We start from the raw sequence: 27,940 nt of genomic DNA, 5'->3' as shown, positions 1-27,940 counted from the left end.
AACTGAGAGACGAGCAAAGTCCTGCAAAGCTGTGATTTGTCCAGGTTTCCAAATACCAAATTCATTCCAGAGGAGCAGGAGGCCTGAGGCAACCAAAGACACCCCTGAACCCAGGGGAGCCAGTGCAGAGGCAGTGTGAGCCAGTGCATGCTCCCCACACACCAGAGGTCAGAGCCAGGCTGACAAAGATGTTGTGCCTTCAGCAGTGTGAGCCTGGGGCTTCCTGACAGGTGGCAGACCCACGGCAGGCTGACAGTGGCCACACTAACAGATCTCCAGCCAGGCCACAGAGGCAGGTCCAAGTGCAGCTGCTGAAGGGCTCATCAGACCTCTCCCAGTCATGCCAGGCTGGTACTGGCCAGATGGAATGCAAAAGAGATGGAAGGTCTCTGGAAACAAGAAATGTGGGTTCATTTAGTTTGGTAGAAATCCAGGACAAAGGACTAGGGTGAGTGGTTAAAGGAATGGAGGTGGGTCAGTGTGAACAGTGACCAGGCTGCTGCACACCAGACCCTCTCCATCCCTGACTTAGCACAAGGGAAGAGGTTCTCAGGACACCAGTCCTGAGGTGAGTGATGCTGTTAGTGCCCTTAACACTTGCTCAACTGAAATCTTGGGACATTTTCAAACCCCCAGGGAGGAAGAGCTTTGCTTTCACAGTGGGTTAGAGATCATGTCCTCATAACACAGATGCACTATAAATATTGTTTATTAGGAGTTCCTGTGTTCAATACACAAAATAAAAATTAAATATTGAAGGTAATTCTGTGATATATACAATTTATTCTGATTATTGCTAAAATCATGTTCACACTCAAGCCTTCAAGTCTGATGAACCAGTGTTCATACAGCTGAAGCACACTTTCTAGTGTATACCACAGGTCTGTCCCTGCAGGGTCAGACAGTGACTCTGGAGTGACAAAGTACTGTTCCCATGTCCAGCCTACCCACCAGTGGATGTCATGTGTCAATCAGCACACCTTCAGTGTCCTCCCAGGGTTGCAGCTCCTCAGGGAAGCCTCACTGACCTAGGGTTCCGGGCCTGCCTGCTCTGTCAGCAGGAGAGCCTGTCGTCCCACTCGGCAGGGCTCTGCTCATCATTGTCCTCCTCTGAGTCCACGGACACTTTCTTGATTCTGTCCAGGGCTTCTCGGATGCTCTTCTCCAGGTCGCTGGTGCTCTTCTTGCTGGGATCCACACCTGGGCCTGTGTAGACTTTCTTCAGCTGCACCCCCTGCCTGATGGCAGCCAGAACTTGTTCATTGACTGAGGTGCGGGGAGGGGGCAAGGTGGGCATTTCTACTTTCCGGAGAGAGGCCCTGCCCTGCTGGAGAGAAGCCAGCACTTCATTCATAGAGCCTGAAATTAGAGAGCAAGTAGGATGAAGATCCAGGCTTCCAGAAACCATACCAGTCCACGCCATGATCTAACAAACAGGCATGCTGCAGGGATGCCCTGACCATGCCCAGCAGCTCTGGGCATGCACTCCCTAATTCTATCAGAACAACTAGACAGCTGAGGGTTCATCCTACTCACTTCTTCAAACCTACTGTCAGTGACAACCACAGCCATACCCATCTCTGCACAAGCCTGAAGCTATCCTAAAGACTGAGGATGCCTGCGGTGGAACAGTCTGACTCATAGGGCGAGACTAAGCTCCCTTTAAACTGTATTTCCTCCATTTCCTTTCCCATTAATAACATCATTCGCCCCACATTCCTCTACTTCAGTCTTGGCAATTAGTCAGTGGTGTCTCCCCCGTGACCGCAGCTGAGGAGTTTCTATACACAGGAGGGCTTAGCGTAATATACTTTGTCAGCAACTCAGTGAGGCTGAGGAGAGGTGCCAGCACGCCCCTCCCTGCAGTGTCTGACTCCACCCACCTTACCTCAGGTGCCTAAGGGCTCTATTTTTGAGGGTGTGAAATGCTGTCAAAACACAAATTAGCTCAGAGTTCCAAGACACTGGGGAGAAGCTATTTTTCAAAAACTCTGGCACCCTGGGACCATGAGGGGGTAAAACCTTTCCTCACCTGCCAGACACAGGGCATGAGTAACGCTACTAACGTTGGCATGTGCCAGGTGAGCCTTCCGGATGAACATTCACTGCTAGCTGGGGACTGAAGGGCTGGCAGTGGCTAACCATGCGTGTTCCACTCTGGACTGGAGATCTCACCTAATCCCCTAGGAGAACTGACTGGGCAAGTCAAAAGCTGTAATTCACACTTTCTTATCTCCAGTACCGTAGAGTAGTGGAAGTTAATGGAGCCCAAAACTATGTGTATCCAAGCCAAACTTAGTACACTCCCCACCCAAGACCTGCCCACTTCCAAACTCTAATCTGGGCAGACAAAAGACCAAACCCTACAGATGGGCTGCTTGCCACCGGAGCCTGTAGATATTTCCTTCATACCCTGTTCTGGACACACTGAAGCCCCAAACTCAGAAGAAGCAGAGTGCTCAATTAACCAAATCCAGCTGTAACTGTTCCACGGGCTGCACACTCATCCCATCCCTGCAACTATGTTCTAGGCGAGCAACTCAGCCAGAGCCCAGCAATTTGCCAGGGTTTATCTAAGACAATCCTCCCCAAAGCAGTAGGCACAGAGTCTTGGCAGGTTCAGGATAGTTTCCCCCAAAGGCCAATGTCTAAAGCCATAATTAGAGTTACCATGAGAACTGTGGCCCTTGCTAAACAAATACGTGAGTGTATTCAGCCAGAAAACAAGAGGTGGCCCACTTTTCTAGATTCTCGATGAACTTCAACACTTGAATCTGAGAATGACTCAGAGATGTAGCAGCACCAGTCACGGCTGTACTGAGAGACACTGCAGAACTGTCACCGTGCTCAAGTCCAGGGAAGCACAGCCTTACAGCTCGAGGGGCCGCACCACATGGTCAGCAAATGCAGAGACTGGTTTCAGGCTGACTTAGCTTGGTCAAACTCAGTCTCGCCTATACTAGTTACAATAGGAGAGTACTAACAAGACAACAAACAGTGGCATACTCTGAGACTAGGAAATTCTGAAGAAGATTTTAAATTGAAACTGAGAGATTTCTTCAACAGCTCAAGAACCCAGAGAGAAGGCAGAACTGCAGTGGATTACCTGGACACTGGAAGCCCTCCTGCCAATCACATGGTCTTCCAGCACGCGTGTCACATGATAGGGGCAGTGGCTGATCCTCTGTTGCCAAAGTCCTGAGCCCTAAATTCTGATGATTGGTACCTTGAAAAGAGGACAGAGCAGGGAGAGGAAGAGGGGGTGGAGGAGGGGGGAGTGGTGGAGGAGGGGGTGGTGGCTGTGGTGGTAGTGACAGATCTTCACTGGGTCCGGAGAGTGTCTGGTCACTAACAGGAGTAGCAGTGTAGTCAGGGATACTGCTACAGGGGTCTGGATGCTCAGGGGTTTTCTTATTGGCATCAGGTAGGGGAGTAGCACTTCCGGTTTTGCTGGAGGCAGGATGAGCTGCCTTGTGATAAGCTGTTGAGAACCTCTTCTGAGAACATCCATCTGACAGGTCTGACACCATGGACTCTGAGCAAGTCGTTTTCAGTGCAGACTGATGAGCTGGGCACTTCTAAGGATGAAAAGCTAGTAAGAGATTGGCCACAATGCAAGCTGTCAATTGGTGCAACTCTGCAAACAAATCTATAAACCTCCTGGCCACCAACACAGACCCAAACTCCTGAGCCTGCTTCATGAGTTCAAGGACCACTGCCCGGGCTGCAACAGTAGTGCTGCCTTGAACTTGGAACCACCCCAGGCCAGAGAGGAGCACTATCTTCTTACAGACCAATACTTCCTCCTTGGTGACATTTTAGAGATTACAAAGAAAAAGGAAGCTAGGTGGACCACTCAGAGGACTTGTGCAGAGAGCCCGTCTCCAACCCCAGAACGCGCACAAAAAGCCAGGTGTGGTGACAGGTGCCTGTAACCCAGAGCTGGGGTAGAGCTATGCTGAGTTCCAGGCTAATGAGACCTTGTCTCAAAAAAGAAGGTGGAAAACCTCTGACCCCCCACCCCGCATGTGTGCTTAAACATACACATAAAAAATGAAAATAAGAGAAGCTAACACCAATGGCAGCTAAAAGCCACTCAGAAAGGAGAGCAGGTTAGGCAAAGGTACTTGCTCAACCAAATACATTTCCATGTCGTCAATAGCGGCATGGTGGCACACTCACAGCAGCTGTGACCAGACATGGTGGCACACACTCACACAACAGCTGTGACCAGGCATGGTGACACACACTCACACAGCAGCTGTGACCAGACATGGTGGCACACACTCACACAGCAGCTGTGACCAGACATGGTGGCACACACTCACACAGCAGCTGTGACCAGACATGGTGACACACACTCACACAGCAGCTGTGACCAGACATGGTGGCACAGACTCACACAGCCGCTGTGACCAGGCATGGTGACACACACTCACACAGCAGCTGTGACCAGGCATGGTGACACACACTCACACAGCAGCTGTGACCAGACATGGTGACACACACTCACACAGCAGCTGTGACCAGGCATGGTGGCACACTCACACAGCAGCTGTGACCAGACATGGTGGCACACTCACACAGCAGCTGTGACCAGACATGGTGACACACACTCACACAGCAGCTGTGACCAGGCATGGTGACACACACTCACACAGCAGCTGTGACCAGACATGGTGGCACACTCACACAGCAGCTGTGACCAGACATGGTGACACACACTCACACAGCAGCTGTGACCAGACATGGTGACACACTCACACAGCAGCTGTGACCAGACATGGTGACACACACTCACACAGCAGCTGTGACCAGGCATGGTGGCACAGACTCACACAGCAGCTGTGACTAGACATGGTGGCACACACTCACACAGCAGCTGTGCCCAGGCATGGTGGTACACACAGCAGTTGGGGCTGACCCAGGAGGACTGAGCTCTGGGCTAGCCATTTTGAATCAGCATGGCCCCCATATGCTCACTCATCTGAATGCTGTCCCCAGTTAAGGGGTTTAGGCAGGATTAGGAGTATGGAGGAAGTATGTCACTGGGGATGGGCTTGGAAGTTTCAGAAAGTCCAAGTCAGGTCCAATCTCTATCTCTGCCTGCTGCCCGTAGATCAAATGTAAGCACCAGCCACTGCTCAGTGCCATGCCTGCCTGCTGCCATGCTCCAACATGATAATAATGAACTACCCACAAAACTGTAAGCAAGACCCACAGATGCTTTCTTTTATAAGTATCTCTTCACGGCAACAGAGTGGTAAGTACCAGGCTGCATCTTAAGACCCTGCTTCAGTCACAAAAGAGAAGGCAGCATGGTTCGTACTGCAGTTTGGGAAGTATGATGTTCCCAGCTGGGGTTCTTTATCAACAACAGCATGTTTAAAATCCCACGCTCCGTGTTCACAACCTGTTACACCCTTTTCTAGGGTGGGTGAGCCTCAGATAAACACAGTGAGCGATTATCTCTACAACTTACCTCCCTATATGCTCTTAGCCGCTCCAGTGTCTTCTGCCGTTCGTGGTCTATCCATTCTTTTTTCTTTTGTTCCTCTTCTTTTATTTTGTCTCTTTTCTATATGTAAATGAACATTCTTGTAAAATACCCATAATTCCACTTATGTATGTATTCACAAAGAAAGGAGACCCACCCTCATCTGTCCCAGCTGTGTAGTTTCCACAGGCTAGCCCACTGTCACACTACAGCTATGAACTGTTCTCAGCTACTCACCATCTGAACACTGTGGTGCTGGTGAAAATGCCTCACACTTCGTCTGGCCTGCTGCAGTCGGAGCTGATGGTTTTCTTGGCAGTGATCCTGGTGGGAAAATTTCAGTCACACACATGGTTGTTGGTAAGATATGGGCTGAAGCAGAGTTGAAAGTATTACACTCTGGCTATTATGTAAGGTGGTCGGCTTCAGTGAGGGCCAGTGAGAGGCCCTCCTCCACAGTCTTTTGACAAGGGCTGCCCACGGGGCCATTGGTTCCCAACGGAGTGCGCTGAGCTGAAGCATCTCGACCCTCTGTCTTATTACACTTAGCTGTGCTGGTTGGGAGCATGCACATGTGCCACGGCACACGGGTGGAGGTCAGAGGAAAACCTGCTGGATTCACTTGTCTCCTTATGTCACCACATGGGCCCTGGGGCTGGAACTCAGGTCCGCAGGACACCTTCACCCTGTAGCTATCTCAGGGCACCACACGCCACTCCAATGTGATTGCTCAAACCCATGCCTTCATATTATAAATACTAGTTATATTTCCAAACACATCTGCAAAAACATAGCCCACCTAGAAACACTTGGGAAGACGATGTTAAAAACTGTACTTCTCCTATGCTAACCACTCACTGTAATGCTTCATATCCAGAGGGAACGCATTAAGAACACTGACATCATTCAGTGACTAGATTTTCAACTTGATGATGCTATTTTACCCTCATGTTAATCATGAAACTGTATCATTAGATTATCTTCCTAAAAAAACAAAACAAAACAAAACAAAAAAAACAAAACTGAGCTTAAGAGAAATTGCAGGGGAAACTGCAGGGGCTGAGGATGGCTCAGTAGTTAAGAGCACTCTTGCAGAGGAACAGATTCAGTCCCAGCACCCGCTGGGGCAGCTTGCAATGGTCTGTGACTTCAGCTCTAGGGATCTGATGCTCTTATCTGGCATCTGCATCCATGTGCACACAACGAACATTTGAAACCTGTCCTCAGTTGCATCCTGTACCCAGTAAAGAGCTTCTAGGCTGGGCAGCAGAAGAAATGCCATTTGCAGGATGCTGGTTGATGCTCTCACTCAGTCTGAGACAGTGGCTCTCAACCTGTGGGTCATGACCCTTTGTGGCTGCGGCGGCAGCGGGAGTGGTGGTGGCGGCTGAGGTCAGCAGGCTAGGTGGGGCTGTATAGTTCAGGGGCAGAGCACTTACTTGCCCGATAAACAATACCAAATGCAGAAAATATTTTAAAATTCCAATATGAAAAGCACAATAAATATGAGCAATTACTTTAAAATGCAGGAACTTCTCTTCTGTTGGAAATACATGTCTCAGTGCTTTTACGTAATTATACTGGTTTAGAATGAAGAAAGCAAATGAGGGCCAGAGAGGAGGCTCACTAGTGACAAGCAGTGTCGTGTGCTCAGGAGGCTCACTAGTGACAAGCAGTGTCGTGTGCTCGGGAGGCAGAGGCAGGCAGGTCTCTGAGCTGGAGGCCAGGCTGGTTTTTGAGTTCCCTGTCTCAAACAAAAACAAAAAACAAACAAACAAAAGAGCACTGACTGCTCTTCCAAAGGACCTGGGTTCAATTCCCAGCACCCACATGGCAGATCACATCTGTCTATAACTCCAGTTCAAGGGACCTGACATCCTTGTACTGCTATATACACAGGCAAGACAATGCACATGAAAATAAATAAATAAAAAAATTTTTAAAAGAAAGCAAATTAGTTTCATTCTGCTTTGTTTTTGCATATTTTTGCCTTATTAGTCTTTTGTTTGTTTTGATTTTCACTTTTCAGTTTTGTTTTTTAAGAAACAGAAAGAACAAAGTTGGGTGGGTAGGAAGGTGGGGAGAATCTAGGAGGAGCTGCAGGAGGGGAAACATGATCAATATATATAGTATGAAAAAATTTTGCAACAAAAAAAAACCTGTTTTCTTTTTTTGTTTCACTAAATGTACAGTATGAAGTAAAGATGAACACTGCATCCGTGACTAGCTTTATTTTAATCCATGATTTAGAATAAAATGTGATGCTGTACTAGTTCCTCCATAGTTTGTATTTGTGTCACAGGGATTGACTCCTCTATCTGCCAGTCAAGTTTCTGCTGCTAAACTACAGCTGCAGCCGTTTGTGTCTCGCATCGGCCCAGGCTGCCTTGGCCCTGCCCCAACCTCTCAAGTAGCTGAGACTCCAGGCCTGAACACCAGCACCATGCCTAGCTCCCTTTTGGTTTACTTCTATCTACTAAGCATGGGTGGGCACACCTTTATTAAGTCTGTGGCACACTTCTCTGTTAAGAGTCTGTGTGTGGTCAGAGGAAGACTTCTTCCCATCATGGGTTTCGGAGACTAAAATGAGGTTATCAGGCTTGTGCCACATGCACTTTATGTGATGAACATCTCATGGTCCCTACTCTTATTTTGATGATAAAAATACTATGTATATAGTAGGCATTCTATAAACAATTACTGAACTAATTAAAATCTAGACATTAAGGCCAACATTTCAACCTTGAAAGAAACATAACTTTTTAGCATTTTAAATACATTTAACTCTAGCCATTGAGATCATAAACACAGAGAACATTCATCACCATGTGGGCAAACCTCTTAACCTTGTATTAAAAATGAAAGCCTAGACAGGCGGCGGCTGGCACGGTACCTTTCTGCTCCTGAGGTGGGCTCTCCTGGAACAGATGCGGCCCCGCTGAGCCTCCAGCTGCTGGTACTGCTGGCTGAGGGCTCTCAGCTCTCTGTTGCCACCAAGGTGCAGCTCCAGGTCAGGAGCCAGGCTCTTCAGCTCCTCAGGGCTTTCACATGGGTCGTAGTAAACCACTTCAGCCTGTTTCTCTAAAAAGATCCACAATTTCCTTAGACATGTTTTACAGTAAGAAATAACTCAAAAACTGTCTTTAAAGAAAGGCTGCTATAATTACATCATGTAGGAAAAAACAATATTAACATCACATACACACATTTATTACATAGCTGCACAAAGTAATGACGTTTCTCTCAAAACCTGATCCATGTGCTAGAAACAGCATTTTAATGGCCGCATAGTATTCACTGGCTCAGACATTCTCAGAATGTCCCAGCAGTCTGTTATTTCTGATTTCATGGTGTGTGTGTGTGTGTGTGTGTGTGTGTGTGTGGTGTATGTGTAAGAGAGAGAGGGAGAGACAGAGAGTGAGAGGGAGCTTGCACATGCTCACTTTTTCCTTAGCAAATGAAATGAACACCCAGGGTTCTTTACACCTACTGCCTAAATGCCCCACCACAGCATAAGCTGTCTCTCCAATCTTTACTCGATTACATATTGATTTTTAAAAACACATGCTTATAACAATCCCAAACCCTGAAGAAACACACAGAATAAGAAGCTTTCTCTTAGCCGGGCAGTGGTGGCGCACGCCTTTAATCCCAGCACTTGGGAGGCAGAGGCAGGCGGATTTCTGAGATCAAGGCCAGCCTGGTCTACAGAGTGAGTTCCAGGACACAGAGAAACCCTATCTCGAAAAACCAAAAAAAAAAAGAAGTTTTCTCTTTCCCAAACATGAAACGCAAAGAAAAACATCCTTCCAGATTAACTTTTTAAAAATAAAAAGTTTTTCTCCTAAATGTATAAAGTGTTCACAACTGAAAAGAGCTGCAAAGGCTTTGGATACCAGGATTAAACCAAATGCCAAGGCCCTGCATGAGGGCCATGAACTGAAGGGCCTGGGAAAGAGACTAAGGGATGGAGAGACCTACCATGATCTTGGGTGAGAAGGCTCAAAACTGCAAGACAGCAATTGTCCCCCAGTAATCTCTAATTACACAATCCCAATCAAAATTCCAGGAAGGTTTTATTTAAAAGTTGCCCAAGTGATCTAAAGTTCATCTGGAAGAATAAAGAAGTGAGAAGTCAGAGAGTGCGGAGAAGCAGTAACAGGAGATGGGGGCTGGCGTGGGCACTACAGGCGTGGAGCAATATGGAGCCTATACCAGGAAGCCTCACAGATGATTGAAGGATGATCCTCAGCCCCACCACTGGTGCTGGCTCTGAGTCTGAGAAGCAGCAGGAGACATTTTTTTTAAATCAGTAATTGAGACCAATTTGAAGAGAAAAGTTTGAATTTTACCATAAGTATGACTGACAATTGAATAAAATCTTGAATGTAGAAAATATTCTAAAACTAGAAGATACATATGGCATGGTCTTTCTTCCTCAGCAGCAGAATCTAGATACACTATAGCAGGTGTGGTGGGGCATACTGAGGTCTGTCCCCTCCTACCAGCATAGCGGTAGCCATTTTGTTCCACACCTGCCAGCTATTTCATACTGTTGCTATAAAATGACTGACAGTCATTGACACAGAAAAATAGCTTGATTCAAAGCAGGGTCATGCTAACCACATCCCCTGTTATGTTCTGTATGAAGTTTGTTAATCTTAAGAATTCCACAAAGCTTTACATAGGACCCATCAAGTTCAAGGTCACTATAAACTGTCATGTCTAAAATGGCTTGAGTCAGGGCTGACCACTGGGCAACACTTTCTGCACCTGCATATGAGCTCATTATGGCTTTTGTAGATTTTTTTTTTCCTTTATAAGCCTGCCCTGAGAACATATTGGTACCAAAATTAGGCACCTGAGTCCTTTCTGTGGTCCTGAATATTCAGTCTTGGTGTATGTGTTCAATAAACTATTCTTGTGTAACTGAGATCGGTGTTTGTATGGTTTGTGTGGCAATTCCTGAACCCCAACAATGCACACCTATAATCCCAGCACTTGGGAAGTGAAGGCAGACAGATTGGGGATTGAAGGCCACCACTGACTACGCAGCAGTCCTGAGCCAGGCTGGGTCACAGTTACATCAGAGCATGTCTCCAAAACCAAACAAAGCCCCGTAAGAATCAATAACATTGTGCATGTGTGTCTGTGCATGAATGTGTCTGTGTTCATGCGAACATGTCTGTGTGTGCACACATGTGTCTCTGTGTGTGTGTGTGTGTGTGTGTGTGTGTGTATGTGTCTGTAGACATGGCAGAAGAATAATATTGGAAGAGAAAGGTGACATAAAGTGGGTAAGGAAAAAGAAGGGTAATGGGGGGGGGTGGCAAATACAAGCAATGCACAATAGTATGCATGTATGCATTATAAAACATAACAATAGAGCCAGGCAGTAGTAGTGTATGCCTTTAATCCCAGTACTTTGGATACAGGCTGGTGGATCTCTGAGTTTGAAGCCAGCCTGATCTGTAGAGCTAGCTCCAGGACAATCAGGGCTACACTGAGAAATGCTGTCTTAAAACAAAAACATTAAAATACCAATAAGGAAACTGATATGAAGTATGGTGGTGGACATCTGTGACCCTAGCCCTCAGCAGGCCTGAAAAAGGATTGCAGTGGGTTTGAGGCCAGCTACAACTACATGGTACAGCTGCTACAGTTTCCTTTTGTGTGGCCTCTCTAGCAGTTTTTATAAACCAGGCCTTGCAAACAACAGAGGGAAGAGGAAAGTTTTACAAATGACTGTCCAGTGCCATTTTGGCAGATATATATTAAAATGTTAAAAAAAAGCACTGCCCTTAACCCAACCATTCCATCTTTAGAAATTTATCTCATAAATTACCAGAAATCTGTGCTACACACAAGGCCACATGCAAAGAAAATTTTTTGCTGCACTGATGTACAAGACAGAAAGAAACTAGAAATCACAGCATGTCTGAAAAATGGAATACTATGCAGCCATTAAAATTCTGTGGGTATTATTATTACTATTATTATTATTATTATCATTATTATTATTATTATTACTTAAATGAGTTTACTATATATTGGGTAAAAATAAGGTTACTTGATAGAGTATATGGTTTTGGTTTTAAAAACCGATATTCATTTTTACATATGTAGCACATTTGAAAACCCCCACAGTTATCAGCAAAGTGCTTTCACTAAGTGCCTCTATGTAATGGGCATAAGGATTTCTTTCTTTGTCTCTTGTATATCTGAATATACTGTTGAAGAGAAACAAAAAAACGTTCAGTAGATATAACTGGTCATTTATAATAAGAAACTGGTAATTGGTCTGTTTTTCAAATATGTGACTCATCTCCCTCTAATATAAACATTAATGTTACCTGTTATAAGTCTCTTAACTGAGTCCAACCGTGTGACAAGAATCATTTCCTCATTTCTCAGTATCTCAAGCTTAATATCATATAACTCCAACTGAATCTTGTAACACTGTATTTCTAGCTCATCCACAACATCTAAATTCTTTTCTTGGTCTGGAAGATCTTCCACCTGGTTTGTATGGAGAAAGAAATAGATTGATTAGCATAGTGAGAGAAAACTGCAAAGCACCCTGGCTGTCTTCTACTCTTCCACGGTGCTAACTATAAGAAAGGAGACAGGCAGAAACACATCTCAAGAGACAAACTTGGACTCATTCAGCGTTTTCTACATATACCTCACCTTACCCTTAAAACAAATCAACACGTTCATGGTCTGTAAACATAATGGCAATGAGACTGTGTCATGGGTAGAAGGTGTTACCCCAAGTTTGGATGCTGGCTCTCTAAACCCCAACGTGACCGTGGAGGGAGCCTTTGGAGGTGATTGTGTTTGGTGAGGTTGAGAGGGTGGGGCCTTGTGGTGGTGAGGGTTCTTAGTGTGCTTCCTCTCTCCATGGACACAGGACAGGCCTTGTGAGCACACAGCAAGAATGAGTGGCCACAGACAGAGCCCTCACCAGAGACAACAGTGAAATATCTCTGTAGTCACTCTAACTATGGTATCTTCTCACAAGCAGCCAGATCTAAGACAGCTACTGACAAGACTCTGCTCTAAAGTCCCAAGATTATAGGAACTATCTGACTGTGATCCTGTGAAGAAGAGCCATTTAGTTAAGATACGATGAAGCACATGCTTGCTTAGCCATGCTGTGCTGGGGCTCAGTGGGAGAGAACATGCTTAGCTCCTGCATGAAGGAGATGGCTACAGAACACTGTTACAATGCATGCACACGTATGCACAAATGTTTGCATGTGTATGTACATGAGTATATATGAACATAGTGCTGGACTGATATTTACAGTGAATCCCCACTTCAATCCTAAACTCGGAGTTAGAGAACCAGGAAGGGAAGCTTCCTGAACTACCCTCATTAGTAAGTAGCCTGTCTACTGAAGTGTGTGCTGAGAAAAACAGAGAGCTCATTACCAATGCCTGGGCTGAAAGAGCAATCTAAATGAAAACACGGTTTTAGAGAAAAGGTGTATTTATTTTTGTCTTACCTTTCTCTGGACTTCAGCCTGTCTGTGTTTTAGACACAGTTCTTTAGCTCTCATAAGCTGCAGAGTCTCCCGAGCTAACATGAGCTTGAGATTTTCTAGCCTGGGCATGGCTGTGGCCCAGGCAGCCTGGCCAAATCTCTTCCGATCCTGCTCCATTTGTTTCTGCATTCCTGAGATATAATTAATAAAGAAAAACAAAAGTACAACTCATTAATGAATCCCGAGTTCTTTGTTGCTTCTCATCACTAAAACAATTATGACAAGAAGGAACACGTGGCCACTGATAGAAACCTGCAGGTATTCAATTTACACGCAGGACAATACCAGCTCATGACCCACCTCACTGAGACCCCTGCTTTTATATCTTGGTCCGGGAGACTTCTGTAGCTAGACAGGCTCCTATGAATAGTCTGACCAACATCAAGACCATTACTCTACTTTCAGTCTCATCTCAAATCCTAATATATTGGTGTGCTGGTTAGTGTTGCAACTTGATGCAAACCAGAATCACCTGGGAAGAGGAACACTAACTGAGCAATTGATCCCATCAGCCTGTCCTGTGAGCATGTCTGAAGGGCACTTTTTAAAAACTGCTATTGATGTAGTAGGCCTAGCCCGTTGTGATGCCACTACAATGCATGCTGTTCCAGTTGTGAAAGCAAGCAGTTGACAGCCAGGGAAGCAGCCCCCAGCTCACTGAGAACCTGCAGACAGACCACTGTGGCCAGGGAAACATCTAACTAGACCTTCACCTCTCTGCAGCAGCCGGTCTGCTGAAGTCTCCCCTGCCCCCTCCTCCAGTGAGTCACACAGATCTTCCTCTCCAACCCCCCCCCCCCGCTGTATCCCAGTCCCCAACTCCAACAGCACTCCCTGGGCCCAACAGGCCATTCCGGGCAGGGAAGCAGGTAGGCTAGCTGCTCATCTTCTCCTTTTCCTCGGCTCCTCCAAGTCCAATCCCCCAGTTTCCTCTCCAGCTCTGTAGCAGACCACCTGAGGCAGCGGAACACCAGGCTTCCCTCTGTCTAGTGAGCCCTCTGGCCTTCCCTCCTAGCCCATCCCTATAAGTGTCAGCTCCCAATACCTAGAAACACCTGGAACCCACAGTGGCCACACCTCTCAGGATCCCAGAAGAAATTCTTACCCAGCAACACACGGCCACCAAACCAGAGAGGGCAAAGAAATCAAGGAACCAAACACTCAACAAATAAGACCAGATATTAGACCCTAGAGTTACAATCATCCCCAGCCCTGATGCCTAAACACCAGCATAAAAAATACCACAACCAGGACAATTATGTCTCTATTAGAGGCCAGCAACCCTAACACAATAGGCCCCCAGTAAAGACGACTTTAAAATAACCTTTATGGTTATGATAGAGGTCCTTAGAAAGGAAATGAATAAACCCCTTAAAGAAACCTATGAAAACACAAAGAATAGAAAAAAATTAATGAAAAAAAGTTCAAGGCTGGAAAATAGAAACAAAATTAATAAAGAAATCCCAAACTGAGAGAAATTTGGAATTTGCTCTGTAGACCAGGTGGCCTCAAACTCTGAGATCACCTGCATCTACCTCCCAAGTGTGGATACCCAGCGACATCGTAATTCTTTTTTTTTTTTTTTTTGGTTTTTCGAGACAGGGTTTCTCTGTGTAGTCCTGGCTGTCCTGGAACTCACTCTGTAGACCAGGCTGGCCTCAAACTCAGAAACCCACCTGCCTCTGCCTCCCAAGTGCTGGAATTAAAGGCGTGCGCCACCACTGCCTGGCTGACATTGTAATTCTTAACATCTATGCACCAAACACAAGATCACACATGTTAGTTAAAAAAAAAAAAAATACTACTACAACTTAAATTGCATATCGACCTTCCCTCACCGACAGTGGGAAACTTCAGTACTCCAGTCTCCCCAACAGACAGGCCACCTAGGCAACAACTTAACAGAAATCTGCTGGAGCTAACTGACATTATAAACCAAATGGACCTAACAGACATTTACAGAACATTTCACCTAAACACAAAATATACCTTCTTCCCAGCACCTCACAGAACTTTCTCCAAAAATGACCCAATACTTGGACCCAAAACAAGCCTCAAGAAATGCAAGAAAACTGAAATAATACCATATCCTATCTGACCACCATGGGTTAAAGCTGGACATCAACAACAGAAACAACACAAGGCTTACAAACTCAAGGAAACTCAACAGCTCACTACTGAATGAAAAAATGGGTCAAGACAGAAGTTAAGAAATTAGAGACTTTCTAGAATTGAATAAAATGAATACACAACATACTCAAACTTAAGGGACACAATGAAGGTAGTTCTAAGAGGCAAGTTCACAGCACTAGATGCCTACATCAAAAACTTGGAGAGACCTCATACGAGTATGTTAACAGCATACTTGAAAACTCTAAAAAAAGAAATGACATCCAAAAGGAGTTGACAGCAAAAAATTGTAAAACTCAGGGCTGAAATCAATAAAATAGAAACAAATAAACAAAAACCTACAAAGACTCAATGAAACAAAGAGTTGGTTCTTTGAGAAAACCAGTAAGACTGACAAACCTTTATTCAAATTAATTAATTAAAAAGCGGAGACAGAGTATCCAAATTAACAAAATTAGAAAAGAAAAGGGGACATGACAACATATACTGAGGAAATACATAAAATCATAAGGACATACCTTAAAAACTTGCACTCCAACAAACTGGAATTTTTTTTAAATTATTAATTTTCTCAATACATACCACTTACCAAAGTAAAATCTAGATTAAATATGCAATTTAAATAGGTCTATGACTATTAATGAAATAGAAGCAGTAATTAAAAGTCTCTCAAACAAACAAACTAAAATATTCCCAGGGTTAGATGATTTTAGTACAAAATTCTATCAGGCTCTCAAAAGAGAATTAATGCCAATTCTTCTCAAATTATTCCACAAAATATAAACCGAAGAGGAAACTGCTCAGTTTGTTTTAAGAGGCCACAATTACTCTGATACCCAAACCATGTAAAAATACAACAAAAATAAAACCAAAATTACAGATCATTTTCCCTTATAAACATAGATGCAAAATTTCAATAAAAACTTCCAAACCAAGTCTAAGAAGATACCAAAAAGATCTTCTACCATGATCAAGTTGGCTTCATCCCAGAGATACAGGGATAGTTCAACATATATAATTCTATAAATGTAATCCTCCATATAAACAAACTGAAAGACAAATTCCATATGATCATCTCATTAGATGCTAAAAAGGCCTTTGACAAAGTCCAACACCCCTTCATGAGAACAGTCCTGGAGAGATCAAAGTTCCTGGGTCACACCTCAACATAATAAAGACAGTTTATAACAAGCCCATAGCCAACATCAACTTAAAGAGAAAGACTCAAAGCAATTCCCTTAAAATCAGGAACAAGACACAATTGCCCATTCTTTCCATACCTATTCAAGGTTAAGTCTGTCTCAACCTGAACAATAAGACAACTGAAAGAGGGCTGGAGACATGGCTCAGCAGTTAAGAACACCAGTTTCTCTTCCAGAGGTCCTGAGTTCAGTTCCCAGCAACCACATGGTGATTCACAACCATCTGTAATGAGATCTGATGCCTTTCTGGCGTGTCTGAAGACAGCTACAGTGTACTCATACATAAAATAAATAAATCTTTTTTTAAAAAAAAGACAACTGAAAGAGAGCAAGGGTATATAAATTGGAAAGGAAGAAATGAAAGTACCTTCATTTGTAGATGATATGGCAGTGTATACAAGAGAACCTAAAAACTCCTACAGTTGATAACATTATCAGCAAAGTAGCTGGATACAAAATTAATTCCAAAAAATCAATAGTCTTCCTACATACAAATGACAAACAGACTGAGAAAGAAACCAGGGAAGCCAACACCCTTCACAATGTCCTCAAAGAATATAAACTATCTTGGAGTAAATCTAACTAAGAGTAAGTGGATGACTTGTATGGTAAAAATGTTAAGACAATAATGAAGGAAACTGAAGAAGCTCTCAGAAGATGGAAAGACCTTCCGTGTTCATGAATCAGTAGAACTAACAGTAAAAAATGGTCAATCTGCCAAAAGTAATCTACAGACTCAGCACGATCCCATCAAAACTCCAACACAATTAGTCACAGGTCTTGAAAGGACAGTTTTCTGCTTCCTAAGAAAAACTCAAGATAGCTAAAACAATCCCGAATGACAAAAGAACTTCTGGAGGTATCACAACCCCCGATTTCAAGTTGTAATAAAAACAGCATGATACTGGCACAAAACTATCATATTGATCAATGGAATAAAACTGAAGATACAGATATAAATCTACACATCTGAGTTTTGATAAAGCAGCCAGAAATACACTCTGAAAAGGGGGAAAAAAGCATCTTCAATAAATGGTACTGGTCAGAGTGGAGAACTGCGTGTAGAAGAATGCAAATAGACCCATACTTATCCAATGCAAAGATCAGCTTTTGATCAAATGGAGCAGAGACCTCAATATAAAAACCAGATATACTGAATCTGTTAGAAGACAAAGTGGGAAATAGCCTTGACCTCACTGGCACAGGAAAAGACTTTCTGAACAGAACACCTTTAGCATAGGTACTAAGATCAACAATTAATAAATGGGACTTCATGAAACGAAAAGCTCCTACATGGCAAAGGACATCGTCATTCAGAAAAAGTGGCAGCCTACTGAATGGGAAAAGATTTTCACCAAATACCCAAACTATTTAAAGAAAACAAAAAAAACTAGGTATTAAGAAAACATATAACCCAATTACAAATGGAGTATAGATCTGGACAGAGAATTCTCAATAGAAGAATCACAAACGGCTGAGACACATGTTCAACATCCTGAGCCATTGGGGAAATGCAAATCAAAACTCCATTGAGATTTCATCTTTACACCTGAGGATGCTGGTGAGAACACAGGAACATTCATTCATTGACAATGGGAGTGCAAACTTGTACAGCCACTATGGAAATCAGTGTGGCAGTTCACCAGGAATGTGGGAATCCATCCACCTTAAGATTCAGCTATACTAGACTTGGTTACATAGACCTAAAGGACACTTTGTCCTCCTATAGAGACATTTGCTCAAACATGTTCATTGCTGCTCTATCCAAAGTATCCAGGAATTATAAGTAACTTAGATGTCCATCAAGAGATAAATGGGTGAAGAGAATGTGGTACATTTACACATTGGAGTATTAGTCAGCTGTTTAAAAAGTGACATCATGAAATTCATAGGCAAATAAATAGAACTAAAAAAAAAAAAAATCATCCTAAGTGAGGTATCTCAGAACCAAAAGACAAATATAATATGAATTTCTTATATGTAGATGTTAGCTATTAAGTTAATGATAACCAAGCTACAATCTGTAGAACCAGAGGTTAGTTAAAAAGTAAAGGACTAGTAGGGGAGACAGACAGATCTCCTTAGGAAAATGAAATAGAACAGATAGTTATGGATGGGGGAGGGGCTGGAGTGGGAAGATCAAGAGGAGAGATTGAGGAGGAGCAGGAGGAGAGACAGCTAATACAGTAGAAGCTTCCTAAAATAGTTATATATGTGAAGATGATATAAATAAAATTGGCAAATAATAGGAGACAGAGCCCCAACTGGCCATCTCTAGTGACAAAATGTAGCTTCCAGTACCAGGATCGGGTTACATCTAATTGAATTGTTGGCCAAAGGGGTCCTGTGAGAATTCCCCCAACCTGGGCTGTTGCCAAGATTACAGGTTGCTCTCTACAAACGGATGGCAAGGCCTAACTGCTGAAGACACACCTACACAACTCAGTGAACATGTAGTCGTACCAGTGCCCACATTGAGCCTTTTCTCCTAAATTCTAGTGTCTTTAGTATAGGAAGGTAATCTGCAGGCTACTATAAGAGAAACATAAACATCGACCCAGTCATGAAACCTCTGATCTAAAATGGTGCCCAATTTGCAAGATATGCCAGGGTAATGGCAGCGCAAAGCACAACCACTATCTTATTTGACTTCAGTTCCACTCGGCCCACTCCACCCACTCCAGAGATGGAACCCATACCCAAATTGCTTGGGTGACCAAACCTGAGATACTCAGGGACCTAGGATAAAACCAAATATTATTGTTCTTAAAAGAAAAAAAGTAGAAATAAAATGACTCCTAATGACATTCTACTATACTCATAGATTAGTGCCTTATCCAGCCATCATCAGATAAGCTTCCTCCTGCACACAGGAGGGAACTCTGTGTGTGTGTGTGTGTGTACACATGTGTACATGCAGATGGGAACAAATACAGAGATCCACAGTCAGACATTAGGTAGAGAATATGAGACCTTAGAATGCTCAGCCCTAAATGGATGTCTCCATCAAATCTTTCCTCTCAGGGCTCAGGGAACCCTGTAGAAGAGGAGACAGTGTAAGAGCCAGAGGGGATGGAGGACACCAGGAGAACAAGGTCCTCTAGATCAACATGATCAATGAACATACGAATTCACAGAGACTGAGGCAGCATGCACAGGGTCTGCACAGGTCTATACCAGGTCCTTTGCATACATATCATGGCTTCCATCCTGGTGTTTTCTGGGACTCGTGAGTGTGTGAACACATGGGTCTCTGTTTCTCGTGTCTTCTCTTTAAGCTCTCCTCCTGTTGGTTGTTTTGTCCAATTCTGATGTGTTAGTTTTTGTTTTATCTATGTTTTATTTTATTACTATCCCTTAGAAGCCTTATTTCCTAATGAGAGCCAGAAAGGGGCAGGGTCAGTCCAGAGATAAAGGGGCGGGGTCAGTCCAGAGATAAAGGGGCAGGGTCAGTCCAGAGATAAGGCGGGGAGGAACTGGGAGGAGGACAGAGAGGGGAAGCTATAACGCAAGGGAGCAAAATCTATTTTCAAGAAAATAAAAAAAGGAGAAAAGAAAGAAGGAAGGAAGAAGGTAGCTAGTTAGCTTAGCAAGCAAATAATAAAAAGCAAGCCTCCCAGGGCTCGCTTCAGTTCCTCCCTTGGCTTCCCTCAGTGAAAAACTCTTACCTGAAAGCTTCAGATGAAGTAAATGCTTTCCTTTTCCAAGTTGCTTTTAGTTATGGAGTTTATCACGGCAACAAAGAGCAACCTAGGACGATTGGGACTTCTACCGTTTGTTTTAAAAGATATCAAGAGTCACACTTTATGTGTATATGTGTATGTGTGTTTATATTATTGTATATCATATATACATATGATAACACGGAGATTGACCGATATAAGATTTCTTTTTTTTTTCCTTTTTTTTTTTTTTTTTTTTTTTTTTTTTTTTTTTTTTGGTTTTTCGAGACAGGGTTTCTCTGTGTAGCCCGGGCTGTCCTGGAACTCCCTCTGTAAACCAAGCTGGCCTCAAACTCAGAAATCCACCTGCCTCTGCCTCCCAAGTACTGGGATTAAAGTCGTGCGCCACCACTACCCAGCAACATAAGATCTCCTATTTGGAATTATTATGGACAATACAACAACCTCACCTAGTGTGACCCTGCCTGGTTGGCCAGCTTCCTTCTCATAAAAAGTTCTCCACACTTTCCAGGACCCAGCCCAGGGGCTTGCTTGAAATTCTATTTGTCAAGCCCTCTTGAGCTACAGAGCCTTGTAGATGCCTCTGCACAACATGTACTATTCAGTCATGGGCAAGTGTACCTCTCAGGAGGTCTTTCATGAACTCCCCAGGCAGACCCCATTGCTTTCAGAACCTTGTTTTTCTTATTCAGTGTTGTATCTTGCTCCTATCACTTATAATGAGCTCAACAAACATATCACAGACTTCTCTCTGCTCACCAGGCTGGGAACTCATCACACTTATCCTCCCACTGAATTCTCAGCACCCACACCAAATGCGCAACCTGGTACTGAATGCAAATACTTTTTAATAAAATAAAAATTACATTTATCTTAGTACAGTGGTTCTTATTTTCACCTGTTAATGCTGTTACTGTTTCCTTAAAATAATTCACAGTGATGTCTTGGATAGAGACCACAGCTTCTTCAGCACGTCTGGTCCATTCACTGGCTTCCTTCTGAAGGGCAGCCACCCTTTTAGGACCCAGCTCATCCTCATCCAGGGACTTCTACAAAACAATGATGTAATGCCATTAGGAAATTTTGAAGTGGTGGTGTGGACTGTTGTAACCACTCTTTTTACTACTGCTTAGTTGATTCCTGGCTGAACATCAATGGCTTGGTGCTGGGCACCACTGGAGAAGAAGGTATACTCTGGGTACAGAGGGAAAACACTGACAGACTTTGCAACTGTTCCAGGGTGCTGTTCGGTAATAATACACAGTTGTGCAAATGAAGACATTTGTTGTTGAGTGTTGCTTTTGCTGTAGTTTCTTTAGGAACCTTAAATACTTAATATTTGAGTACTTAAATGCATGTAATATGCCACCTAAAAGATATCCACATTTATGTATTCAGGGCGGTGCCACTCATACCTATAGACTGTTTGTGGGCCCTGAAATTTATATATGGAAGCCTAAATCCCCCATGTGATGGTATTAAGCCATGAGGATACAGCCCTACAGTTAGGACTGATACCCTTATAAATATGAAGAGGCATAAGGTCTCTCTGCTCTTTACCGTGTAAGGACACATCAGAACAGCCAGCTAAACACTAGCAAGCAAATTCCCATCAGATACCAGGTCTGCCAGCACCTTGATCTTCAACTTCAGAGCCACGAGAACTTGTTGTTTATAAATTGCCCGGTCTGCAGTGCACTATTCTAACAGTCTGAACTCAGGACTCCTGTGCATCCAGAGTCCAGTTTCCTTCCACAGAGGAAGGAACGTGGCATAGCTGGGTTCGCGTTATACAAATACAAGTCAAAGCTACAAGATACCACTTCCTACCCTAGAATAAAGACAGATATAACAAGTGTTGAAGGAAGGCATGGTGACACATGGTAATCTCACCGTTTGCAAGGCTGAGGGGCAGGAGAATTGCCATGAATAAAGGCTACTGTGGGCTGTATGGCAATATCTGGTCTCAAAAACAACAAAACATTCCAAGAGTTGGTGTTGATAGAAATGTGAGCCCACACTTGGGTGCGCTAACACAGTGCACGTGATGTGGGTAACAGTCTGGCAGCCTTCAAAAGGTTACGCTTTTTTAAAAATTCCTAGTATATACACAAGAAAAATGAAAGTAAGTCCTGTAGCTGTAATCCCATACTCGAGAAACTAAGGCAGAAAGACTGTGAGTTCAAGGTCATCCTGTGCTATATAGTGAGCAAGCTGAGATCCTGACTCAAGAAAGAACAAGAAAGGTAGCCACAGGTATGCATACACATACGCTGACAGCAACATTATTCATAATATCTAAAAAGCATAAACAAACCAAGTGTCCACCAAGAGTAAATGGGTAAACAAAGGCAGTCTATCCTCAGGAAGAGGGCCGTCTGCCAGGAAGAAGTGAAGCCTGAGGGACAAGTGGGGAAACAGTCACAACTAACTACACACCCTGTATAGTTCTCCTTGTGTGAAATGTCCATGGGCTGGGGAGATGGCTCAGAGGAAGCAGTCACAACTACACACCCTGTATAGTTCTCCTAGTGTGAGATGTCCATGGGCTGGGGAGATGGCTCAGAGGGAAAGTTGTCGCCTTGCCTGAGTTCAGATTCTAGAGCCCACCTAAGAGTCCAGAATCCATCTAAAGCCAGATACTGTAACACATGCTCATAATCCAAGCCAAATTATGCCAAATTGCCAAGTCAATTATGTCAAAATGGGTAATGGAGACAGGAGGAGCCCCAGCAGCTACAGTCACACACAAACATGCATATATATGTATCATATACAAAGATAAGAAGCTAAACATAATAAAATCTCCATAGCAGCCAAGTACAGAGACAAAGTAGATTAGGGATTAAAGTTGGAGAAAATGAAAAATGACTGGAAGCGGCTACGTAATTTCCCTTGAGGGTTAAAGTATTCTAATATTGTAGGCTGGTGAAATGCTTCAGTGGATCGAAACATTTGCTGCCACACCTGAAGACCTGAGTTCAATCCTTGGAACCCACATGGTGTTAGGAGAACCTCTCCATTTGTGTGCACACATACATACATACATACATACATACACACATACACACACATACAACTAAATGTTAAACAAAAAATTGTTCTAACATTAGAGAGCTGGTAATTGTTACACAACCTAAATGGTTTTAAAAAAAAACACTGAAATGTATACTTCTGATGTATAGTGCATGAGTAATATCTCAATGATCACACACACACACACACACTGCACACATGTAAGGACTCTAAACAACAGGCTTTGGCAACAGTGATGAGAACAACCCTGTGTGGGGATGGGGGGGGGGGTAGAGAAACACATACAGTACAGCATCCTGCTGTGGTCACAAAAGTGCCTGTGAAGAGACAGCCAGTGCCCAGAGGAAAGCAAAGCATTGCTTGCACTGCTGTCTCCTGATTCTAGCTGTTTGTATGTGAGGCAATATTGATGCCTTTTCTAAATAGGGTCACCCTAATGCAGTGGTTCTCAACCTAGAGGTTGTGACCCCTTTGGGGATCAAGCAACTCTTTCACAGGGGTTACCTAAGACCATCAGAAAACATAGATATTTATGTTATGATTCATAACAGTAGCAAAATTACAGTTTTGTAATTTTGTGGCAAAGAAAAGAATTTTATGGTGGGCGGTTACCACAACAGGAGGAACTGTATCAAAGGCCATAGAAAGGTTGAGAACCACTCCCCTAATGGAATGTGAATAACAGCAATCACTACAATTTACTGAATTACAATCCAAGGCCCTGCTATTTGAATTTGCCTCCCAGTTCTAAGAAATCTGCATGTGTTCTTACAGGTGGGAAACAAGCTAAAGGTAGTCCACATCACCTCAAACACAGTCATCAGGAACAGCACTGATGCCTCCAAACCTGCAGTGTGCTAAGGGGCTGAGAACATGAGCACAGGAGAAGCTTCACTTTTAGTCCATGTCCTCTCCTTTGAGGACAAGGTGTGCACACACAGCAAGCCGTCTACCCCTGAGCTGCAGCCCTACACCCTTCCTCACTTTTCATTTTGGAACTGGGTCTTGACTCTCTCTGTTGCCGGCCTTGGGCCTACCTCCTGCATGGCTACACTTACAGGCCTGTGCCATCAGGCCTGGCTTTTGTTGTTGTTTATGGTTTTATTAGTACTGAGACAAAGTGCAGGGCCTTGAGCACACTGGGCACAAGCTCTACCACCGATAAACACTGCCTGTAATCCCAACACTTGGAAGGTGGAGGCAGGAGGATCAAAAATTCAAGGCTAGCCTTAGCTATATTGTAAATTTGAGGCCAGCTGAGGCTACATGAGACCCTGCCTCTAAATGACTAGTAAATAAATAAATATAAAGATGAACTCAAAGTAAAAACAGACTGAACCTTATATATGACTAAAATAACAATACAGAAAAGATAGTAAGATAAAAATACCAGGAAACATACCAAAATACCAAGCTTACATGAGGTCGCAACTTCTCGCATGTCTCTGAATGGCTTCAGTAAGTACTGAAAGAACGTGGTCGCCGTGGTAACTAACTCCTGATAGACTTCATCTTCCTCTTGATAAACTTTCATTAATGCTACCATAGTGTTGGCTTTTCTGTGATCTTGAAGAATCTAAAGGGTAAAATGTAAATAGAGCTTGAATCTGGATATTTATAAAATCATACCAAAAATAAATAAAAGAAACCCAATATTAAGTTTAAAATATCAGTTTTAAAACAGCAATTTTAAACTGCATGAACATGAAAATGTTCTTCAACCAAAGACCCAATAACACAAAAGTGGTTGAATAAGATGGCTGGTCCGTGGAATGTTATTCTCAGTCATTCAACACTGTTTTTATGACTATTTAATAATGTGAGGGTAATAATTATAATAGTATCATAATTACCATGACAGCTCAAGCCTATAATCCCAACACTTAGGAGGCTAAAGCAAGAGCTTTACTGTGAGTCCAAGGCTAGCCTGGGCTAAAGCTCCAGGTCAGCCTGAGTTACAGAGCCAAGGTCCTCCTCGAAGAAAACAAACATAAAGACTACACTTCCGTGGACACAATATACTTATTACTTCTACCCCTCCATTTGTAAGTTCCAGAAGGACAGGTGAATTCCACACATGAACAGCTCAATAGCATGAGCTAAACTAGAATGTACTAGCGGTGAGTGAACTTGAACCTGAGGAGAACGGAACTTTCCAGTATACAGATGTTAAGAACTGGGGGGAAGGGCTAAGAATATAAGAAACGAAGTGTCAGGAACCAACTGTGTGCTGGGTCTGGTGGACCGGACCTGTAATTCGGCTACTCAGGGAAGGTAAGGCAGGAAGTGGCTCTGGCCTTCACTACAACTACTCTGGGAAGCTCAAACTGGGTCGATCCTGGAACAGAAAGCTTCTGAAAGCATGGTGGGTGGGCACATCAGGAAAACAGAACAAGACCCTCGACGATGGACTGCAGCAGGAAAGGAGCGAAGGGTGAGACTGAGCCTGCCTGGGCTGGAGTTCAAGGACAGCCTGAAAACAGACGGAGGTGAGGGAGGTGACTCATTGCTACAGTGCTTGTCACATACATACACACACACACACACACACACACACACACACACACACACACACACGATCGAGGTCCAACCTCTAGTACTAGTTAAACAGCCAAGTCTGATAGAAATGATCAGACTAAGGACCAAACGCTGGCTGGGCTGAAAAATCTCCTGTAGTTTCCTCATATTATAAAGTGAAATCAACACCATGAGAAGTGGGTGTGTGAGTTTATAAAGTGATCCCAGCTGAGCAAGGTCTGCTGACAAATGCCTATAGTCCCAGTACTTCAGAGGTAGAAGCAAGAGTCATAGTATAGTATGAGGGCATCTTGAGCTACATGGTGAGTCCCAGGACAGCCTGGGTATATAAGACTCTTGTCTCAAACAAACAAAGATCCCACAAACAGAATCCTTCTATAAAGTCATTTTAATTTTAAAAGACTCACTCTAGATTTAGCTTAAGATAATATACAGCAATCAAGATTTTGCTATATGGTTGAATTCTTCTTACACCTCCCCTTCCTCAAAAGAAACATAGCAAAACCACTGCTTAACAATGACTCACAGTTAGCTTCAGTTGTTCACTTGACACTTGGGAAGGGTATGCACTGCCTCCATTCCATTAGCCTTTTCTTGCTTGCTGATTGATAGAAAAGTGTCTAGCAAATATGGGCAGGTGGATACTTGAGGGCTAAGAAAGTTAGCTACACAAGCCAGCAACCAGCCTTCATCCATTATCTGTGCTCCAGAACCTATTCTGCCTTCCCTGGAAGATGGAATGTAACCTGTAAGCCAAATAAGCCCTCTCTGCCCAGAGTCGCTTTAGGTCAGGGTGCTTATCACAGCAACAGAAAACACTAGAACAGTGCCGCTGTAACGTACAAGGAGTGTCCAGAACGTGGATTGAAGCTCCGAAACTTGGCTCTCTTCAGGAAATTGTTGCTGGGTAAAACATACATTCTTCCTAAATCTTTCAGTAAATGAAAAGTCCCCTCTCTTTAGGGTCTGTTAAGTTTACCACACAAATAATGAATTTTTGTGTCTCAAACTATCTCCTTCTGGTCCAAAAGAGCTTTCCTGTTGTTGCTATCAAAAGCTGATGAATAAAGCCTCATTTCCGAGGGCTTTCCGTTTGCTTGAAGAAAATAATAAAATCTTATTGCTTGAAGAAAAATAATAAAACTATCTTTTAAATGTCATCCATCCTGAGGCATTTTAGCCATCCCTCCTCTTCTCCAGAGAACCCAAAATTGCTTCCACTTAGCTTATGTTTTTATTTCCTACGGATACGCCTTGTTTTCAGTTTTACTTTCAATATTTCTGGCCTTTCCCATTACAACATCCTGCTCTGCTCAGAACAGGGGAAAGGTGAAGAGCGGAGCCTGGCTCAGAACTGCAAGTAAACTTTTCCTAATCCCAGGACTGGAGAGGCTGAGGCAGAGAACTGTCCTGAGTTCAAAGCCAGCCTGAACCACGGATTGAGACCCTGTTTCAAAAAACAAACAAACAAAAAAAAACCACAAACAAACAAACAAAAACCAAAAGAGCCGGGAGGCTCGGAGACTCACTCTGATGATAATCCTAACACACACACACACACCCCACTACTGTGTTTCAACTTCAAGGTCCCCACTCTCAGCCAGCTGAGGCGCAAGTGCACCAGCGACACCCGGTGCGCGTCACGAGTGTCCCGCGGACCCGCCCTCGGCCAGGCCCGGCGCCGCATACCTGGTGCAGCCGGGTGGCCGTTCGGCCCAGGCTCTTGCGCAGCGTTCTCTCGCGGAACTCGCTCAGGCACTCGCAGTCTGCCGAGTCACTCGGGGACGGGAAGAGCACGTCGCGCACGGTGGCGCCGCCGCAGCCGTCGGCCGCCAGGCCCAGGTAGCGCTCCAGCTGTCGGCACAGCTCCTGTAGCGCCGCGTCGCCGGGGTCAGCAGGCGCGGGCCACAGGAGCGCCCACAACCGGCGCCCCAGACCCCAGCCCGCTCTGCTCGCCGCGTCCAGCTCGGGAGGCAGCGGCGGGAAGCAGGGCTCCAGGGCGGGCCACAGCGCCGCCAGCTGCCGGTGCGCGCCGCGGAACCCGGCGGCCGACAGCACCCCGGCCCAGCTGCACCCCTGGTCGCCGGCCTCCTGCCGCTCGCGCCGCCGCCGCCGCTGCGCCGTGCGGTCGTGACAGGTGACGGCGAACTGGCCCTTTGCGGCGTTCCAGGCCACCAGGAAACGCAACTGATGGCGCTCCGGCTCTGGGAAGAGGTCCTCGCGCAGCGGCACCCAGCCCTCCAAGCTGTCCGGCTGCTCGCTGTCCATGGCAGCCACACACACTTAGACTGCGCCAGGCCACAT

At 44.3% G+C, this 27,940-nt stretch overlaps 1 protein-coding gene across 2 annotated transcripts; it reads right to left on the bottom strand.

The window, feature by feature from the left end:
- Nucleotides 1-18: 18 nt before the first annotated feature.
- Nucleotides 19-27,940, bottom strand: Whamm (WASP homolog associated with actin, golgi membranes and microtubules). 2 transcript variants are annotated; one of them, XM_076936926.1, is made up of 11 exons: nucleotides 27,326-27,940; nucleotides 24,501-24,674; nucleotides 20,961-21,111; nucleotides 13,009-13,178; nucleotides 11,851-12,016; nucleotides 8,391-8,578; nucleotides 5,735-5,821; nucleotides 5,483-5,578; nucleotides 3,107-3,578; nucleotides 1,029-1,359; nucleotides 19-389 (listed from the first exon to the last, which is right to left on the bottom strand). In XM_076936926.1, the coding sequence occupies exons 1-10, from the start codon at nucleotides 27,902-27,904 to the stop codon at nucleotides 1,055-1,057; spliced, it is 2,388 nt and encodes a 795-aa protein (XP_076793041.1). In that variant the 5' UTR covers nucleotides 27,905-27,940; the 3' UTR covers nucleotides 19-389; nucleotides 1,029-1,054. The 2 variants fall into 2 exon arrangements, with proteins under 2 accessions (XP_076793041.1, XP_034345382.1); XM_034489491.2 differs by lacking the exon at nucleotides 19-389 and having other exon boundaries at nucleotides 692-1,359.

The sequence above is a fragment of the Arvicanthis niloticus genome, chromosome 1 (assembly GCF_011762505.2).
Source record: "Arvicanthis niloticus isolate mArvNil1 chromosome 1, mArvNil1.pat.X, whole genome shotgun sequence".
Taxonomy (NCBI): Eukaryota; Metazoa; Chordata; class Mammalia; order Rodentia; family Muridae; genus Arvicanthis; species Arvicanthis niloticus.
This window is presented reverse-complemented; position numbering and strand designations above follow the sequence as displayed.